Raw genomic sequence first — 15,445 nt, forward strand, 5'->3', positions numbered from 1 at the left:
GGCATAACATGCATTGAAAGTATATTAGTATATTTATTAAAGCAGATAAACTTATGCATATAAAACAAACTATTTTGTGAAACGTTTGAACAGCCTAGAGTAAAACACTGCAGAGGCAAAAATTTACTTATTTCTATTCTCCAATTTTTGTTTACATGTTCCTAGGAGAAGCTTTATGTCTAGTAGAAATCTTTGAGTATATTGGAATATTTTGTTGTAAGAAGCATCTCTATTTGAAACATTAATGAGAGTCATCAAAATGTTTACCTAAGCAGTGAAAACTACACACAGACAAATGTAAAACAGCCTAACTGCATTGCATGGTTTTATGATAACAAATATTACTTTTGCTTGATTTTTATATTTTTTCTATTAGAAAAAAATAATTATAAATTTATCAAAATGACTATATGGTAAAACCTACTTTTTCTTGTCCATATATGCTATGGAAATTATATGCATACAATGATTTTTTCTCTCTTTGTGGAGACAAAAGTTTGAGCAACTCAAAAATGTTTTGATAGTACTTGCATGTCTTTCACTCAGCATACAACTATTGAATAATTCTTGCATGCACAGCACTGTTCTAGATTCTGGCCTTACAGAAATCAGTAAAGCTGACAAGGAGTCTCATCTGATGAGCCTTGTTTTCTAGTTGTGGTAAGCATATGATACATAAGTAAATATGTGAAGGTATTAATTGCAGATACTGGTAAGTCCTATGAAGAAATTAATATCAAATAATTAGAAAAAATGTCACTTTCTTGCATTAAATTTGAAGCATTTACCATGGATTTGCATTTTTCTTGCCAAATCATTTACTTTTAAGCCATTTCTGGATTAGGCTTTAGATTGAACTTTACCATAATCCTATTAGCCACTGTTTTTTAGAAAAAGTGGATGGATTAATTTTTTTGACATAAGCACTTTCATAAGGAATATTTGGTGTGATAAAAAGATCTGATATAAACTCACTAATGAGTATTTCAATTAGATCAAAGAACACTTTATAACTTTTACCCTAAAAATAAAGGGAAACGCATAAAATGGTGAGCAAAGCTTTCAACTCGAGGGACGTAACTTCACATTTTAAAAGTAATTATGCTGCTCATTAAGCGTATGACTCTAGTCCCACCTGACTCGTGAGTTTCAGCTTCTTCTGTAAAAGGAGAGCTTTGAACGAAATACTTTTCTGCACATCTGACAGCTTTCGTATTATTACTTTCATTGTTCTGTTTAGACGCAAAGGAAAATATCAGTGTCGCAGACACTCTTCAAAGATTTTGGGCTGTACTGGAAGTTAATTTGGAACAATACGCAGTTTCTCTGTTAAGGTAAAGTAATGTAGTGGTATTTCTTTTTTCTTTAAAAAAATTTCAACTATAGTTGACATACAATATTATATTAGTTTCAGGTATACAATACAGTGATTGGACATGCATATAATTTATGAAATGACCCCATATAAGTCTAGTACCCATCTGACATCATACGTAGTTATTAGAACACAATTGATTATATTCCCTGTGCTGTACTTGGCACCCCCATGGCTATTTTGTAACTGCTAATTTGTATTTCTCTATACCTTCCCCCTTTTTACCCACCCCTCCAACCCCCAATCTGTCAACCATCAGTTTGTCCTCTCTCTGTCTATTTTCTGTTTCAGGGGTTGGCTTATTTTGGTCGTTTCTAGGTCCCACAGTATCTGTGGGGTAAAATCATGGGGCACTTGTCCTTCCCCATCTGACTCATTATTGCGGTATCCTGGTGCCCTTCAAGTTCCAGTTCAAATGCTACCAGGGATTAGTTTCCCCTCCTCACCGCAACTAGAAACACACTATTGTTTCTGAACTTCCATGATAATTTATCTGAAAGACTGTTGTGCTGCATTCTGCTTTTTGCTTGTTGCAATTGAACTTCTCTAAAATTTTAAGCAGAAACCTGTGAGAATTTCTTAAAGTCTTATGGTGCTGAGGAGACACAAGTTAGAATTGAGGACCCGCCAGGGAAGGAACTCCAGTAAATAAGGTTGTCCGTTGGAATCCCTGGAGGGCAACACTCTAGAAAATGGAACAAATCAGAAGTATATTGAACCTCAGGAAAACTGCATTCTAGCCACAAACCATGTCCACAACAGGAAAATCTGAACAAAAATAAGAGAAATATATGCATAAAATATATAGTGTGCCCAGAAAGCATCCAGCCATGCAATATGAAAAACAGAAACATTTATTGAAGATACAAGATACAAGACACACTGTACAGAGGACAATGACACCTCAGTCCTCTTCAAAGTAGGCACCTTGAGACCTTGCACAGCTCTCACAGCATCTCTTTGGCTGTTTAAAACACTCTGCAAAATCCTTTGTTGGACTTGCCATCAACTGCCCTGTCATATTTTCCTGAATCTCATCGATGGTCTGAAATATTTTCTTTTCGAAGGTGATTTTAGTTTTGAGAAAAGCCAGAAGTCTCAGGGCACCACATCTAGGCTGTAGGGAGGCTGAGTCAGCTGGGTGACTGGATGTTTTGCCAAAAAATTTCATGAGACACGATGCAGGAGCAGGTTTGTTGTCAGGATGAACCTGCTGATCACTTATCGCATTGTCCCCAAAAGCCTTCTGAATCATCCGAATAGTTTCCTTGGAGAATATTCAAGCTTAACACAAAATCTGATGCAGATTCACTGCTCTACTCACTCACTCATTTTGAATGCGACATCCACACAGTACACATGCTCACTCAATGGCATCTACCTCCCCCACCGACTAGCACAGTGAAGTCATCATTGTTCACACATATGCACTCCAATCCATTCTCCTTGGCTGCCAGTTTATATCAAGGTCATGAAAACTGTTCCCAATATAGTAACAATGGTAGACTTTTTCTGGACAGACCTTACATAAAGTAATGAACAAAATAGAATCAGAGGCATAGAATAATGAAATAGACTGACAGCTGTAAGAGGGGAAGCAGAAGTCAGGAAGTGGTTGAAAGAAAATAAAGGAATTAGTCAAAGAACATATATTAAGGACCCACAGACATGGACAATGGAGGGGGGGGTGGGTTCAGTGGAGGGAGGCAAAGAGGGAAAAAGTGGAATAACCATAATCATTTAAACAATGAAATATGAAAATTTTTAAAAATTCTGACCAACCAAAAAAATCTAAAGCTTTTTAAAATAAAAGATAAATTAAGGAAACACAGGAATGTACTTAGCACAATGCTTCATATTGAGCAAATACTATTTTAAATTTTATATGTTGAACATTAACTATTATAAATGTTGCTGATATTAATACTACTATATGGGGGACTTTGAGGTTCAGAAGCCCAGCCTTTCATTCTTAAATCATAAGGGACAGAACTTCCCAAGCCTACTTTGGGCAAGGCCCAGGACATCAGTAGGGCTTTCTCTCTGTCTTAGGATGCAAGATCAAAACAAAATCTGTCAGGTCTGCCAGGGAAAGACTCTCTGAGTCTTTCAAGAAATCCCACATGGCACATTAAGATTTTGATGGTCCTATAGACATTAGAAGTCCCTGAGGTATAGGAAAAAGGGTAGAAATTGGGGCAGGAGCCATGACTGGGCCAGTGCCCGGGATGGGCGAGGGGGTTCTGCATTGCCAGACTGGGATGCTCTAGTTCCTCGTTGGGGTGATCAGGTTATCTCTCATCCAAAGTGGGACACTTTCACAGACAGAGGGAGCACTCTTTAGCATCGTGCCAGGACTATGAGCACAAACCAGGACTGTCCCAAGCAAACCAGGGTATGTGCTCAGTCTTTGTACTTGTAACTACTTTATAAGGCCTAAACCCCTTCCAAGAATAAATTTATCAATTTTCTCTCACTGCCCAAGCCATGACACATTGAGAGCATATGAATGCTATCCTCCATGAGAATCTGCATGGTTTACATCCTACTGACAGTACAACTGAACCACCCAGAAGCCAAGAGCACCCCGAGCTTTGTCTACACTACTATCTAAGAGGGAACCACTTCATGAACCCAGCTCATACCAGAGACATTATGTAAGGGACCCTAGATTCCGGGTGCTAGATCCGGTTCCTGGCGAAGTGGTAAGGGCAGGACCCAGAGAACCCCTCACATCACTTTCATTATATTCTGGAATATGCCACAACCTTCCAGGGGGCAAACCTGGAAAAACTCCAGCCCATGACCAGTTACACGCACCTTTCTCTCATACAGCAGAAATCACATGAAAGGAAAATTCTGCACTATTCCTTTATTCAAGGCCTTAGTGCTTTGTTTTTCAGTCTGTCATTCCAAATCCATTCCTTTCTAGTATCAATGTTAACTCCAAAATTTTCATGGCTGCCACCCAGCTTTACTGCTTGGTTGCCTGCGTCTAGTTTTCCTACCCTTAATACCTTGGACTTTGGTACTGATTTCGCACCTATGAACATCATTACTCCCTTAATCACCAGTTGGGTTCTCCCTTGACTAAGAACTTCAGATGACCTTGGGTCCCTTTGGGAGAGATCTTCCATGGTTGACTTGAAGTGGTCTTCCGACCTTCAAGGAAAGGAAATACCACAAGCCCCACAGCCCTGCTTTGGACAAGGACACAGTCCAGTCAACCATGGACTGATTTTTGTTTTATGCTGATTTTGCAATGTTTTATGCTGATTTTTGCCAGTTTCTTCCTTTGTAATCAGAATATCTTTTGAAAGTTGCTTTTGCCATTGGTATTTTCATTGCCATTAAAGTATTTCCACATTTCTAGACTAATGTTTAAAAGCAAGTGCAAGTCCATTGAATCTTATCCATGCTATCAAGATGAAGAGACCAAGATCGCTTTTGCTGACTATACGGTAACTTATGCAGACCAGCCACCCAATAGTTGGTTCATAGTCTTCAGGTGAGGCTGTCTATATTGGTAAATGATGTTTCCCTTAAATGTCATCAGTCATATGTGTAGAACTGTATTCATGACAGTAGTAAATGTATGAACTTTTAGGTTGTTTTCACAACTTAGTTAACATGTCTTCTACATCTGCCATGTATAGATGAGATAGTATAGAAATGTTTATACATGTTTTCTTAAACTATAAAAAAAATTGAAGTTAATTATTGTAACTTTATGAGTATGATAGCCATAATGTAATAAAAATTGATGTGCTTTCAATTTAAGAAGAAATCATTTAATTTCTTAGCAATTGCATATTAGGTAAATGTCACAAATTACTTACAAAATTGGGTTTCTTAAAGGGTTTGTATTTGCATGATAAAATAATATGTTGATCATAATTTAAAAGGAAAAAATAGGTGTACCTTGTAGTTATTTGGCACTTTAAACTTAGGTTTTTATTTCTTAGCATCAAACCTAACTTCAGACTTTCTTTATGGTTCATGTTAAGGAAAAGTTCATGCTTTTGTAATTACAGAGAAATATTTTTGTTTCATCAAGATATGATTTTGGTTCCCAAAATATATACTACCCTTCCGGTCTGTATGCTCCACATTGTTAATAATGACACAATGGAACTAGTGCCGAAGGTGTTCCAAAAAGTGGTGCCTTATCACTACACCAAGAATAAGGTAGGTGTAAAATTCATTCATCCCACATGGCAGAATGGCAGTGAGATACCTGCACTTTGTCGGGGGTCTATGAGGAGGTAGAGCAAAGATGCCTTCAATCTGCTTTCTAGGGGAAGAAGGTCACTCATGGTCTTATTCGGCAGAAGTTCCATTTATTTGACAGCAGGAGGTACTTAATGTGAACGCTAGGACACTTGCCTCTCAGCCCTCTTCTTTCTTCTTTTCAAAAAAGAAATAAGAAAAGGAAAGCAATAGAAATTCACATCACTAAAATCATAACATCATACAAGCCCCTAAAATAGAAATGGAGCTGAAGAGCTCATTTCGTCCTGTCCCTATCAAGTCATCTGGTTGTCTCAAGTTTCCTACTAGGTTTTTATTCTATTCCTAAATATTTTAGAAGACCGATTACATAACCATTCAACACCTGCCAGCCCATCTTTTCTAGGGCCACTGATTCCTTCCAAGGATAGTAGCACTTGTCACATTACTCCTGCTCAGTGATAGACCCTGCCATTCATTAAAACCATGCTGCCTCTATATTCAAATCTCATCTTTGTGTTTCTGGTCATGGCTTTTGTTGGGGAAGCATAACAAAAAACAGTGGGCACCTGCACTGGTAACCAAGTGGGCTATTTTAGCTATGATCTTCCATTTTTTAGCTATACGGCTATGAACTTCATTTTTCTCTTTGAGTTGTGCTTGTAATTGACTTCTGAGCTTCACATAAGTCTATGGTTCTATGCATTATTTTGTACAAATTAAGACATACCTATCTAATGAGTACTGATTTATAGAAACATAAAACACTTTAATGGCTCCATAAAAAATCTAATAGCTCTTTTGAATTGTTTTGGGGATTTCTAAAATAAGACTTTATTTTTTAGAACACTTTTAGGTTCACAGAAAAATTGAGACCTAGATTTCTTTTGAAAAGAAAAATTTATTTGATTTGTAATTGGAAATAACAAATTGCAAAGGTCCAGGTGGAAAAGTTGGTTTCATTCGAGGGGAGACTCTGTCAAGGTCATAGATGTCATTGAATTCTAGAAATGAGCTCTTTGTTTTACTCGATAAGTACACTAATATTAGCCATTGACACTTAATTTGGTAGGGACCGTTTGAGTTGAACCAAAAGAGAATCTCATACGTATTTACATCTAGCATACTTTGCCTGTTTGGGTTGGGTTTTGTTCATTAACGCCAGTGAAGACCCCTCTTCTGAGACTAAGCATGAGTTTGGGGGTAGCTCTAAAAGATGCATTATCAGTCAGCATTCTATTCCATTTAACTATAATTTTTAAATTGCAAGTTCAGGATTGCAAAAACATAGCCCCTTCCTCTCTCTAATAACTCACCTCTTCTGTCTTCTCATTTTTAGCTAATTTAGAAAAAATAGAGGATGGGAGGAGAAAGAGTAGAAGAAAAGCTTCCATGGTCCCTTTCACAGCATGGCTTTCCTTTCTTAGTGATTCTTGATCTCTGAATATTTCACCAGATGATCTATGTTCCTTCTGTACTATGGTTCCCACTATTGAATGCAGCCTCTAAAGAAAATTTTGACCCACCTAAGTGTAAGGAGGATCATTATTCCACTGTTTTGTAGCTCATGATTGCATTAGCATTTGGCACCTTCAAGGTATTTGTTTTGACATTAGGTCAACATTTTTCAACGTATGCCCACAGAACTACTGTCCCTTGTGATATTAATTTGTTTTGTGTAAAAAGTATAGTATTCTAAACTTAAAAAAAAGAGGATTAAACAGTTTCGTTCAAAATTGTTCGATGCATTTTTTCATAATATTTCAAAAGCTGTGACTCAGAATACCCATTTATGAAGTTCCTCAGTATGCAGTACTCTATTATGTTATACTTTTTACTCAAGTGATTAAAATCATTAGAAATAACACAGGTCTCTCTTAAAATCCTATTACTGGTTTAACTTTAGATTTTCACTTACTGATAGCTATTCTACTAATTTATAACTCTTCTTTTCCCTCTCAAAATTATTCTCTGAGTCTAGACAAACACAAGTCATGTGATTCTCTTTTGCTTCATTAATGCATTAGTACACAAGTAGCAATAGATCTGTGCATTACAATTTGCAGATAAAAATTATATACATAATTTATCTTCTTTTTTCCTTGCTCTAAGCATATCAAAAAGTCTTTATTAGTATTGCAATTCTCATCTCATTATGAGTATTAGAATTCTAGTTAATATTCCCAGAAATTTATTGCAATGTTGTAAATTAATTTTGTCTTGTGTATTTCATTTCTGGAAATCTTAACACATCAGAGAGTATCCTCACATCTGATAGTAACTGGAATACAAATTTATCTTTTTCTTTCTTATTAGAAGTATCTGGAATTATAAACTCAGAATTGCTTTGAGCTCTTGTGTCTCATTATGATATTATGCTCCTTTTATCTCATTATCATCTCTTGCTTCACCTCCTCTTCGGCCAGATAGCCAATTACGTTGAACCAAGTTATAACCCACTGTGATGTTATCACCTTCCTGGTTCCTTAACTGTTTCTTTTCTCCAACCTAAAGAGCTCATCTCCAAACTCCCAACTGAGTTTCTTGTGGAACCAGATCTGCTGTGATTTGATAGCTTTACCTGCTAATGGTCATCCCAAAAGAAACACATTGTTACACACTTTTCTGCTTTTCTCATCTCGTATTTAGAAAAGTTATTCTGAGAAGACAGGAATATCAAGTAGGAAGCTATCAAGCTCTCTTAGAGCTAGGGGACCACACACATCCAACTGTTGAGTTCTTCTTTTTCTCTGAAAACTTGTAAGATGGCTCTTTCTAAGAGTGGTAACAAAAAATAATGCTAGTGGTTTGATGTTTGTCGAAAGGTCTTGAGATCTTGATGTATATCAAGGTAATAAAGTGTGTTAGTACTGAAAAACCTCGTGTTGTACATTGAGGAGACTAGTGACAATGTAACTAAGTTCCATGTAACTCTGTTTTCTTATAGAAAGGATACACATTTGTGGCTGAAGCATATACTGGTGACTCATATGTATCATCCTCACGATGGAAACTGCGTCTCATCGGTTCTTATAATCCACTCCCAGGCCTCTCTCGAGATTTTCCAAGCAATGCCTTTGCTATGAAAGAAATCAGAGATTACTATATACCCAATGACAAGAAAATTTTATTCAGGTATAAATACATGAGAGAAGGGGGAATCGTTCTTTTTAAAATATTATTATTATTGCATTTTTACGTATTAATATCATTAAAAATAAATTTAGTAGTGAAATCCTGAGTCATTTGGAATTTCAATTTTTAAACTCTCTTGGAAACAATTTATATAGTAGTTTGACTATACAGATGTTATACAAGATATCAGACTCCTGTGGTTGCATATAATGGTGATGGATACGATCTTAGTATCATTTGACTTTTATTAAGCATCCTGCATTAACAGTCTTCTCAGTACTTCCTCCTTGTTCTGCTGCTTCTTTTACTAGTGGGTTTCTCCTTATCTGCCAACTAAACTTCTGTCCATGCGTATCTAAATCCTTACCGTGAAAAGCCTCAGGATGGACTCCACCTTCTTATTACTTAAAAAAAAAGGAGTCCTTTTGATTCCTCTTCAGGCTTGCCTCTTAAGTCTATGCCCTCCTGTCTATTCTCAATGTCTGTCCACTGATTCGGAGCCTCATCATGTTTTGTCTGTAGAAATGCTGCTCTCTGCAATTCATGACTCCATTGTATTCCCTCTTTTTTACTCTCTCTTTCTCCCTTTCTCTACTAGAGGACTTACCTTTCCAACACACATTTTAAAATGTGATTTCCTTCTTTAAAACCTTTGGCAATGACTAAAGAATAAGATCCAAACCGCATGGTGTATGATATTTAACACCCTTCCCCAGCCACCAAGCACGAGGTGCCCTCTCTGGATGGAACCAAGCACCGACTCCTGATGTTTCTGCTGTGTGAGTTCCCTTTGCCCATGCCTCTCCTCTCATCCTGGGCTAGCCTGTCTTCTTTTTTCCACCTGGCAAGATTCATCGCTGTTAATGATGATTTTCAGCTGTCAAATGCTCTGTGCTTAAACTTCCAAATATAATTAGTTGCCTCTGGTCATTTCTTTATAGCCCTTTTCTCTTCCTGAAAATATGAGCTATCAAATTTTAGCTAGTTAATGTCACAACAACCTCTGTGAGAATGAACATATACTGAAGTCAGAAATCACGTCTCATCAGTATAGGAACTAGTACAGTGCCTCGTATTGAATGAGTTCTTAGGCTACTTATCTCTTGTCAATACATGTCATTCTACACAGACAATTTGGAAAATATATAAATATATTATTAAAGAGATAAAAGTGTAACCCATAATCAAACACCCTAGAAACAATCATTATTAGTATTCTGTTGCAGTTCTTTATAGTGTTCTTTTCTAGTCTCAGTTTAACATTATTAAAACTGACCTTTTTACTTGGTATTATGGTATGAATATTTTCCAATGACATTAAGATGTTCTTTTATGAGTGTTTAGTAATCCTTCATATGGCTATACAATAATTTACTTGGCTATTGGTTATTCCTCATTATTACACATTTTTATTTTTCTATGGTATTAATAGAGATGTGATGGTATATTTTACTGTAGATATTAAATTCCTGATTAAGGTTTTATTATATGAAAGAGATTATGTTCCTTAAAAACTTCACAAATACTGGGAAATTGATTTTCAAAAAGAAAATCAAAGTCTTTTGACAAAATAAATGAATAATTATCTATTGTATTCTAGCGGATTTTCCCTATAATTCACTTTATTATACTTATAAACTTTTTTCCTTTAAAATCATAATAAATTTTTTAATCTGTAAAATATCTTTCATTTATTCTAAGGAACACAGTCAATTGGTAGGTTCTGGAAAACACTTTTTAAAAGGTGTTCTTGGTGCTGTGACCTGGCTTCGAGCCCCGTGCAAGCCAGAGGGCGTCAGGAGCCACCTGGCCCGCCTGCCGAGGCCTCTCCTGCGCTGGCGGCAGTTCGGTGGGAATTAGAGGCGTTGGAACAGCTCTCTATCCAGTTCCTATGATCAAAAATAATTATTCTGAGGTTTACAAACAGCAGAATTTAACATTTATGCTGCTGGTGTTTGATCTAAAGATTACTTACAATATATTCATTCTGGGAAGTATTATATACGAAGTATAAATGATTCAAAGGAGTTAATCCTTGGCACTTATTGTTTAGGGGATTAAACATAAGTAAACATTCTGGGATATACTGTGTATATAGTTCTGTAACTTAATTTTATGGCTGATTATTTTTATTATAAAAATGTAATAAAATTTAACATAATACATTTTATCACAAAAATGTAATAAAATGTAACAATACATTTGAATGTAATAAAATGTAATATAATACACTTTTATCATAAAAATAATCAGCCATAAAATTAAATCTTAGAACAATATAGACAGTATAGCCTCAGAATGTTTACTTATGTTTATGTTTATTTAAATATTGTACATGCAGGTAAAAGTTTTGAGAAAATCCTGAAGAAAAGCACAAAACAAGGGCAATCTGAAGGGTGGAGGGTTCTCTTTCATCTGTCTGCTTCTTGTAAAAATCTACGTATTGCCTATTGGAAAGAAAGCAAGAAAAAGAAGAAAGGAAACATAGCACGGACAGAAAGTAACCACCGCGATAGAGTATTTTGACCACTGTGACAGGAAACCATTCTGTGCCTCAGCACGGTCACGAACAGACTCAGAGGTGACATTTAACCTGATGTCTAAGTTACACATAGAAGTTGGGCCTAAAGCGGTCAAGCTGAGTAGGGGGAGCTGAGGAGGGAACTGCCTGACTAGCATCTGTGCAAGTTCATAAATGAAAAAGCAAACAACCTTCTCAAGAAACTAAAGACGTTAGTTTTGTTCGCCGAGGGAACTCCCAGGCTGCTGTGGCAAGGGGTAAGGCCGGAGAGGTTGGCAGATACCTTTCTTAAAGGCTTCATAAGGTGAGAGATTTATACTTTACCGTAGAGGCCATGAGACACTTGGAAAGATTTTAAGAAAAACAGCATTAATAGACTTGTGTTAAAGCCTTATGTCTGCAAAGCATGAATTAAAAAAAACTTCATTGCATCCAATAAAAAGATGACATTATGAGGTACTGAGGATTAGGATTCCAATGTAGGTTTTTGAGGGTTTTTTGGATACAATTTAACCCATAACAGTTAGTGACATGGATCTATATAGAAGAGAAAGGATTTTAAAATAGTCAGGCAGTAGAAATGACCGACTAGGTTTACTGGGACTCCTGGGATTTGACTTGGGAAACTGTCGAACAATAAGTGTCCTGCATTCAGACAAAAGGGAGAGGACCCCAGTTGCAGGCTGGGCCGTAGTGAGAAGATTTATTCATTTCTAGGTGTGACATATGGCAGGCCCATGAAAACGTCCAAATGACACTGCCTGAACAAAGGTTCAACAAAAATAGGGGGGGAAACCCAAAACAAAAAAATATCTTCAATTGCATTAAGCGAGGATTTGGGATGGAGGTAGACTATTTGTTCCAGTTTTTTTGCAAGAGGTTCCCACACGGCACGGTAAGGCTGACAGTGCAGGCATGCGTAGCACTTTGGATTTCTCTGTATTTTGCGAACCACAGAGAACATTTTCAACAGTAAAGCTTTGAGGGATACTGTGTTTGCTGGTTGTGGTCTCTGTCCATCCGCCTGCAAGAGGGCAGAATGTAACGGGCAGGTATGCTTGGTAGTAGTTTGCAGGTCGGTCGAGTTTTCTAAGTGAGTGCTTATCATATCTAAACAAAAAGTTACATTTTCTGTTTGACACTGAATGATAATAAATGTCCTATATCATTTCATTTTACCACAGCTTATTTGGAACTTTGCCGAAGTGTGCAATAGCACTAATATTTCCAAGGTTTTAGTTGACTTGACAAAGTGGTTTTACTTTTTAGATTATGACATCAGCAAATTATAGTTTCCTTTATTAATTTTGGGAAGGCCAATATACTTGCATGTAAACTTGAGCGTTTTTCTTTACAGGTATTCAGTTAAAGCCGCATTGCAACATCCTGTTACCATTCAGGTGCGCACCTCCAAGCCGGATGTGTTTGTCAAGCTGCAGGTCCTAGAAAATGAAGAAATTGCTGTGAGCGCCACTGGGAAAGGCCAGGCCCTGATCCCAGCCTTTTTCTTCTTGGGGAATGAAAAAGCTCTGAGCTCCCAGTGTAAGTATGACTTTTTAAAATGGGTTATTTAGATTTATAAGTACATATTTATGTTCATGTAATTGATTTTCAAAATGTTTTCTTTAAGCTAAGATAGCAAGTACACAGTTAAATCTGTAAAGCTTGATATTATAGTAAAATATTTTAAACACTACTACGTCTGTGTCACATGAGATCAATAGATTTTTATAGTTGTACTTCAAAAACTTTCTTATTATGTGAAACTTCTTACATTTCTGAATGAAAAGGATATTTTTATTATCTTGAAAGAATGTTTTATTTTTTAATTTCCAAGTTATTATTTTTTAGAAAATACTCTATTAAAATTAACAAAACTTCGGTGTCATTACTTTCGATGTAATAGTCAGGAGCAATTAATTAATGAAATAAAATTATTTCTGAACTTATGGATAACAGAAATACTGCGACATATATTCTGTTACGCTAGTAACTTGGTTCCAACTATAAAAATGACAATTGCCCAAGGTAGAACATTTGGAAAAATAGAAAATTATAAACAAGAGAACATGAATTCCCTTTAAATCATGCTACTCAGAAAAAGTACTGTTAATATTTTACCTTTTATTCCTCTATTTTCCATTTTTGTATTTACATTTTAAACAAAACTGGGATTTTACCTATTCTGATGATTGGTGTTTCTTCTTAGAACTATAATTTTTGCTTGTTTGTGGCACTGGATGGGACTCCTACACCAGGAACATAAGAGTGATGTTGATATACTTCCTTTTCTTAAATTGGAAGGCTTAACGCATGTACAATTTTGTATTATGTTTGCTGTTCATGTCTAATAATTGCCCTTTGTAAAAGTTAAGAAAAAAAATTGTAGTGGTAGCTAAGAATTTTAATATGTAATGGGTTTAGAACTTTCTTAATTACTTGTTGTGGTTTATAGAAATTTTCAAATTGTATCCTTTTAAATTTTATACATTAATTTTTAATTTGAAATCATTCCTGGGGTAAAACATATCAATTTATAATGTTTTAATATATTCCAATGATTAGAATATACTATTTTGTATAATTTGTTGGATGGATGGGTCTCTATTTTTTTCCCTGTGTGTGCACCAAACACCACTCTTTACAGCTTCTGTAGTTAGAATTATGACAATTTCTTGACGTTAACTTGGAAACTTTGTAATTTGGAAGCCATTTAAATGCTATAGAAGTCATTTGGTTTTTTAAAGTTTATTAGCTTTGATTTCAAAACTAAGTCTGATGTTTTCAGGAGATAAATTTTTCTTGGTTTTGATTAGCTTTTTAATAATTTCAATGGTTATTTTTTATTTTTACTATATATATTTATACTTAAAACTGACAGTTTTATCTAGTATTTTAAATGAATCTGCAGGATTCTTTTAACCTTTCAAAATTTCTTCTGGATATATTTGCATAACAATTTTTAAATATTAAAATAGTACCATTATAAGTTTCTTTAAAACCAGAATATTGCCAAGAAGCTAGTGGTGTTGTTTTTTACCTCATTAAAACAAAACAAATGGACTTGTCCTTTTGGGTATCTTCTGATGGTATAGAACTAAATAACACCATCAGTAATGATTACACATTTCACACATTTTAACTTAAGTATATATTTTCCTGTACAGCCAGCAAGCAAATACTTTCAATTCATGTTCCAACCAAGAAAGAGCAGGAGTCATTTACCAAGAAGAAATCTGTCCAGGGAAGTCAGAAATCCAATAAGGGCAGACCTGGAAGTGCACTAGTAGACAGTGGTCAGCTAATTTTGGAAGAGGAAACTACCCCTGCCACTATAGAAGAAAATGCTAGCACACCTCTGCAGGTATATTTACATTTAAAAGGATTATTTAATGCTGCTACTTCTAAAAATCTCACACAAATTCTCTTCCTAAACAATGCCAACATACGGGAGTGGGCAGTTGTGAGTACACAAGAATTGAGTTAACAAAGTTATTGTAATAATCACAGCCTGCATGTCTTTTACCATACTAGCAACTGTAAACCTACTTTGCCCACCCCTGTATACTTCTCTATACAAGCAGCACATTCAACACATAACCAGAATTGAGGAACTGGACATTATTAAACAGTTTCTCTATTCCAAAAATTTTAAGATATGTGGCAAACTCAATCTGTACACTGACTCTGTAATGTAAATGTAATTATCTTACATTACATAGGTGATTTTCTTATGTTAAATGACACATAACTTTGAAAAGGGCCACATATTAATAAAAACTTACTTGTATAGCTTAAGTTAGATGAATAAAACATGCATGTACTTTAAAGCCACAAAAGAAAAGAGGACCTTAATTTTCTTATTGAAAAATAAATAAGAAATTAAGAAAATAAAATGCCAGAAATGAATCCTAATCTGACAGTAATACAATAAATACAAATGTATTTTCAATCAGCTAAAAATACAATTTCAAAGTTTTATAAAATTAAGATCCACAGAAAATTTAAAGTTGAACCAAAACAGAGCTATGATAATATTTTAATATCTCAATACATAGAATTCATGAGATATTACATAAAAATAAAATGAAGAATAAAACAAGTAAATATGTTCCTAATAAACATATAAACATCTAACTGTCAAGAATCAATGAATAAAAAGCAAAAACTATTAAAACTACAGA

General features: G+C 35.3%; 1 protein-coding gene across 1 annotated transcript in view; it reads left to right on the top strand.

The window, feature by feature from the left end:
• ADGB (androglobin) overlaps positions 1-15,445 on the top strand; it is a 120,180-nt gene that overhangs the window by 80,373 nt on the left and 24,362 nt on the right. Inside the window, exons 25-30 of the mRNA XM_045843589.1 lie at positions 1,241-1,334; positions 4,749-4,883; positions 5,410-5,563; positions 8,553-8,740; positions 12,619-12,803; positions 14,429-14,625. Coding sequence (XP_045699545.1) covers positions 1,241-1,334; positions 4,749-4,883; positions 5,410-5,563; positions 8,553-8,740; positions 12,619-12,803; positions 14,429-14,625 — 953 coding nt within the window. The remainder of the gene's footprint in view (positions 1-1,240; positions 1,335-4,748; positions 4,884-5,409; positions 5,564-8,552; positions 8,741-12,618; positions 12,804-14,428; positions 14,626-15,445) is intronic.

This window comes from Phyllostomus hastatus, unplaced genomic scaffold (assembly GCF_019186645.2).
Source record: "Phyllostomus hastatus isolate PE091 unplaced genomic scaffold, TTU_PhHast_1.1 phas_contig_40, whole genome shotgun sequence".
Lineage (NCBI taxonomy): Eukaryota > Metazoa > Chordata > Mammalia > Chiroptera > Phyllostomidae > Phyllostomus > Phyllostomus hastatus.